The 5872-nt window shown below is 43.1% G+C and overlaps 1 protein-coding gene across 1 annotated transcript; it reads right to left on the reverse strand.

The window, feature by feature from the left end:
- Window positions 1-3822: 3822 nt before the first annotated feature.
- Window positions 3823-5251, reverse strand: LOC108760109 (uncharacterized). The gene is made up of 2 exons (XM_018505904.1): window positions 4427-5251; window positions 3823-4368 (listed from the first exon to the last, which is right to left on the reverse strand). Exons 1-2 carry the CDS (start codon window positions 5249-5251, stop codon window positions 3823-3825), a joined length of 1371 nt encoding a protein of 456 aa, XP_018361406.1.
- Between the last annotated feature and the right edge of the window lie 621 nt (window positions 5252-5872).

Genomic DNA, 5872 nt, shown 5'->3' on the forward strand with positions numbered 1-5872 from the left:
CCGACCGTCATTGTTCTAGATAACACCGATAGAGTGTACCGTATAAATTTCAGATCAATCCGATAATCGGAAGTAGGTAAATTACTGTTATCGTACCGATAGAGCTACGTAGCGTGAGATCTACGGCGAGTGAGTAATGTATATAATGTATATAGGATAAGAGGGAATGTAGCCTTCAAGTTCGAAACCTGTAAATAAAGAGCTGATTATTATTTAAAATACTTACCTGTAACTCCAGCGGGAGTAGATCAGCGGTTGCATGTCCAGTTGTATATTGTACCTGAAAATAAAAGAAAAGCGTTAATTAAAAACTAATATAATATAACAAAAATGCAGGAAATATATTAAACGGCGTAGTTGGTAGGAATTCAGCTAACGCTGCGAGCGCGTCGAATGCGCATGTCGTATAGAGAGGGTAGAGCACGAAAGAAGGGAGCGCAGGTGATATAAGGGTGAGCGCAAGAGGAATATAGGCTGTCCGTCGGGAAAATTTTATGGGATACGCCGCAGGAAATTAAGATGTTCGCCGAGAGAATTAAATAGGCATTTTGCCCGCCGTGAAAATTAAGATGTAACGTTATTTATAAATAGGCTGTTCGCCGGGAAATTTTACGGCATTTGCCGGGAGTAATGAATTAGGCAGTTCGCCTTGGTAATTAATAGGCTGTTCGCCGTGAGAATAATATGTAACGTGATAAAGTGATAGGCTGATCGCCGGGAAAATTATAGAAATTAGGCTGTTTGCCGTGAGAACGTGAAATACGTTATAGATGTTATAGGCATGTGTGCCAGCATTAAGGAAGTCGCGACGAAGCGAATGTATTGAGTGCCGGCTTGTGATGCCGACGATGTGTTAGATAGAATAAAGCAGTAAAGTTAATGGGAATAGGCTTATGTGCCAAGCCATGCGATGCCAATGTTTGAAGTGAATTTGTAAACCAGATAATTGCGTGCTACGACTAATAAATTTGTGATAAGTTTCCTGAAATTACCACTGTAAATCATTATTAAACCCATCCTCTGTTATCAATGTAAGAAGTCGACGCGGATCACTGACCGACCGCAGCGGAAGGACCAAAGAGGCAACCTTGCAGAAGACTGAATTCCTTCTCCTTTGGAGGTTAAAAGGAGTGGCGACCGGAGACAACCAATTGTCAGGAGACCGAGTAGTAAGACTGTTAGTTTAAGTTCGGTCACAACATAGCCTTCAATTTAAGGTTGTGACCGAATCTTAAATGATAATCTTACCGTTCGGGCCCTTGTCGTCTTATTGTCTCCGGTCGCCACTCCTTTTAACCTCCAAAGGAGAAGGTTTCGATTCGCCCGCTAAGGGCTCCCTTAATTTGTCTCGTTGCGATCCCTGTGTAATCCGCTCCGATCTCGCTTAATGATAGTACAGGATAGGTTTTGCAATGATTGTCAATGATGATTGCAGGAAAATTAATCACAATTTATTAGTCGTAGCACTCTTTGTCTTGTTACATCTGTTCAGGTACGCTTCGCTCGGTCGTTCTTATGTTATTCTCGTTCCGCATCTTACATCCATCACTTGCGCCCAAATTCTCTTATTCTCGTTTTATTAATTCACATTTCACATTCACTACTTCATCATTCACTTTCTAACGGTAATGGCTTATCTTCCTTATTATAATCCGTACGCTTGGAGCCGGGCCCCCGTCGCTAATTACACCATCGGCTTGTTCGCCCGTGACTTCCGACGGTCCCGCTCGCAACTCCCCTCACGTCCGTAACTTGCCTTCTCACTCACGTAACTTATACTGACAAATATCCTACTTGATAATCTCATTATTTCCGACGGCGTACGGCCTTAATAACTTATACTCGCGAACATTATTTCTCCCGGCGCTTAAGCCTATACTAATCTCATCTAATTATCTCGGCGGCACTCCCGCATACTTTACTCCCGGCAAATAGCCTTTCACTTAGAATATCCCGGCAAACAGCCTACTTAACTCTCCCGGCGAACAGCCTAATTCAAATCTCACGGCGAACAGCATTTACATTACATCTCAATTCTCACGGCGGACAAAATTTCAGTCCCAATAATTCTCCCGGCGAACAAAAAGCCTAATTAATCCCGTCGAACAACTTAATTTCCTGCGGCGTATCCCATAAAATTTTCCCGACGAACAGCCTTTACATTTTAATTCTCACGGCGGACAAAAGGCCTCGATTCGCCCCGCGCTCTCGCTTATATTACCTTTGCTCCCTTCTCTGGTGCTCTACCCTCTCTATACGACATGCGCACTCGACGCGCTCGCAGCGTTAGCTGAATTCTTACTAACTACGCCGCTTACTATATTTCCTGCATTATTATTACATTATATTAGTTTTTATTTAACACTTTTCTTTATTTTCAGGTACAATACATCAATGGAAATGCAGCCGCTGGTCTTCTCCCGCTGGAGTCACAGGTAAGTATCGTTAATTGCTAATGAATTCTTTATTTACAGGTTTTCTACTTATCGGCTACCTTCCCCTCTATCCTATATACATTATATACATTACATGCTAACCGTAGATCTCCCGCTACGTAACTCTGTTGGCACAATAACGGTAATTTTCCTACTTCCGGTTATCGGATCGATCTGAAATTTACAAGGTACACGCTGTCGGTGTTATCTAGCACAATGACGGTCGGTTATTCCGATCTCTCAACTTTCGCTTATCATTACTATTAATTATCGACACTCGGTATCTCGATCAACTCAAGACTCTACATAGGCTTTAGTTCAATGTTTACTAAGGTAACTACGGTGGCTTTTCCCAATCCGTCTACTTTCATTCCTACTTGACAATATTTACCGACACTCGGTACATGGATCATTTCCAAACTCTAACTACCGTTTTATCCAGTGTTCATACAAGCAATGACGGTGGCTTTTCCCAATCCGTCACCTTTTACTTACAATAACATTTTTACGCGGTCACCCGGTATCCGTATTCATTCAATATGCGCTCATTCCTCTTTCTTATCGGTTCCTCATTATAATAACGGTCGCTTTTCACGATCCGCTCGCTTAATGTATGTAATAACAATTTATTATTGACTACCCGTTATATTCTGTTCGCTCTACTAATCTCAATTATCTCTATTAATAGTCACTGTCAACCCTACGGTTCGATTTATTCCAATTCTCATTATATCTGTGTAATGACAATAATTTATGGTCACCCGATATACGTGATGATCCCATATTTGACCAACACCCTTTATCACCGTTCAAATGAAACGCTACGGTCGTTTTTCGCGATCCGCCAACAATAATTATTACTTGACAATTTTATCTTATCACCCGGTATAATCTATCACTCATAATGACTCGTCCGTATTCTAACGGTACTCCTAATAATATTAACGGTGGCTTTACTCAATATTCCAATCTTAACTACTTCATAACCGTTTTTCTCAGTCACCCGGTATAATCTCGAATTCGTTAACATCTTACTCAACTCTATTGATCCAATTAACGATTCTGACGGTCAGTTTACTCCATAGTGATTCCGGTTCATTTTATATCTATTTTATTCTAATACTTTAATATTTTCCCGTCACCCGTTATATAATTATTCATCAAATTGACACCGTGTCTACGGTTTTGTGGCCTTACGGGCCTCTAACGACTATATACAACTTAATCCTAACTAACCTTTTTCTTTTTCTTACATATTTTCTTCCGTCTCTATAACTATTCCTAATTCTAATCTACACTATTTACATTTCTTAATCACAATATATTTTCTACCTTTTCTCGGTTGATAGCGCCGATCCGGGATGAAGCCGGTGCGTAGCCTCCAGTTTCATGCGTCTCCCAAAATCGCAATAATTGGCTGCAATTGGCGCGATTTTCCAAACGGAACAATCCGGGTCGGTGCTCGTGGTCGTCTCCATGGTCGTTGTCCTGGCCTCATTGCGGCTTCGGGGCGAAGCGTCCTTTCAACTTGTAATACTGCCTCTACTTTCGCCAAGCACGTTTCGGTAACTGTCTCTTGCCGTACATGCTGGTACATCACTTCCGGTTCATCATCACTAATTGTTTCGAACGTCACCGTTGCAATTTTTGCTACTTGCAACGTTGACTCGCGTTCACTCTCCGTGTCTCTATCACTATCATTGTTCTTGTGAGATATCACGGTCTCTTCCTCCCGTCGTTCGTCTGCATCTGCTATCTGTTCCTGATTCGTCACTGTAATTGTATCCACCTCACTGATTTCTGCCGTCGCTTCCAACTGCCTGTTTTCTTCATTTCCTACTTGCGGTGTTATCTCCGATATCACGCTATCTTTATATTGGAATGATATCGTTATCGTCTCGTTCTCCAACGCTATGCGAGCGTTCTCTCTCAACTGTATTGTAATTGCCACGTTACCGATCCTCTCTCTTATCTAATTCGATCGGCATTACTCGCGATACGCAATGTCCTTCCGTTATCCTTGCATCGATATCTTCAATCGCCGCTTCCAGCTTCGCGGTCGATTCTCGGTTTCGTTCGGCCGTCTCATCTTGTCTTCTTTGCTTCTCTTCTAATTGCGTCAGTTTAATTTGAGCAAGCTGTAGCCTTTTCAGCCTGTGCTCGTGCGCGTTTTGGGTGGTTACTAAGTTTTCGATTCGTTCCGCGATATTACTCTTCAGTTCCTCAAGTGTCTCCGTTCGTTGAACGTCCGACATTCTTCCGGTTCTAACAAACTTCTGCTTGCACTTGGTTTCACTCGTACTTTCACGTCGCTCGCGCGCCGTTCGTGTATCGCTAACTCCCGCACTTCCGGTATTTCTCGCTACCTTCGTACGTTCTGCTCCGCGATACGCTCTATCTGCCTGCCTTCGCCAAACTGAAATCTTTCGCGTCACCTTCGACGCGTTCGCTCTCGCGTCCCCGCTCTCCTCAGCTAGTTCGGTGGCATTATGTTCCGAGCTCGCGGCATAAGTTTTTTGCGCCCGCGGCCCTTTTCTTGTCGTTTCCTCGAATCGCTCTCGCCTCGCGGCCCTTTTTGCTACTCCGCTCTTACTTCTTTCACATAATTCTTCTCGCTCGCTCCCGCTTTCACTCGCGGACTCGGCTTCCTTACTTTCTATTGGCTTTTCTTTCACTTTCCGTTGTATCCATCCGCTATTTCTTATTTCTCTCACTATTGCTAATTCTTCCGAGCTTTCTTCTTCATTGCTGGTAAGTATGTATTTTCTTTTCGACTTATCGCGACTGTTTCTTTTCATTTTCAGATCTCGCTCCATTACAATTCGGTTCCAGGGATTTTTTCTGATTGAAGTCTTCGCTGCTCTCCCGATATTTGGTAATTCGCTTCGTTTCTTGGTGAGTGTTTCTCTATCTTTCCTTTGATTAATTATATCATAATTTTCAGATTCATTCTTCCTGATGTATCTTCGCTGGTTTCGCCTCTTTTCCTTTCATCGTTGACTTCTATCAAATTTTCTGTCGGCTCGAGGTTCCTATTTTCCTCTACGCTTACACCTGATTGGTCGTCCACGCGACTCACTTCTTCCTCCATTCGTCTCGTATACCAATTTCTTCGTTTTCTCGGTCGTCCTCTCTGACGTTTTCCTTCCATTCTCATTCTATTTATATATTCATTCGGCGAATTTGTAATCCTCGTCCTTTTCACTATTCTCTCCGGAATCTTTTCCGTTTCTCTCATTGGTACTTCTCGTATTCCGCTCGGTCCTGATTGTGGTTCGTTCTCCTCTTCTCTCGTCAAGTCAATTAAATTCAATTGCACGGACGCGATTCTACGCTCGCCCGCGTACTCTTCTCTATACTTTGCCTGTCTATGCGAGTAGCAAAGCAGAGAGTATTCTCGCCCATGGAGTACCCCGCGGGGTGAGGGGCCGGGGGGA

This window comes from Trachymyrmex cornetzi, unplaced genomic scaffold, assembly GCF_001594075.2.
Source record: "Trachymyrmex cornetzi isolate Tcor2-1 unplaced genomic scaffold, Tcor1.1 scaffold2191, whole genome shotgun sequence".
NCBI classification, from domain to species: Eukaryota; Metazoa; Arthropoda; class Insecta; order Hymenoptera; family Formicidae; genus Trachymyrmex; species Trachymyrmex cornetzi.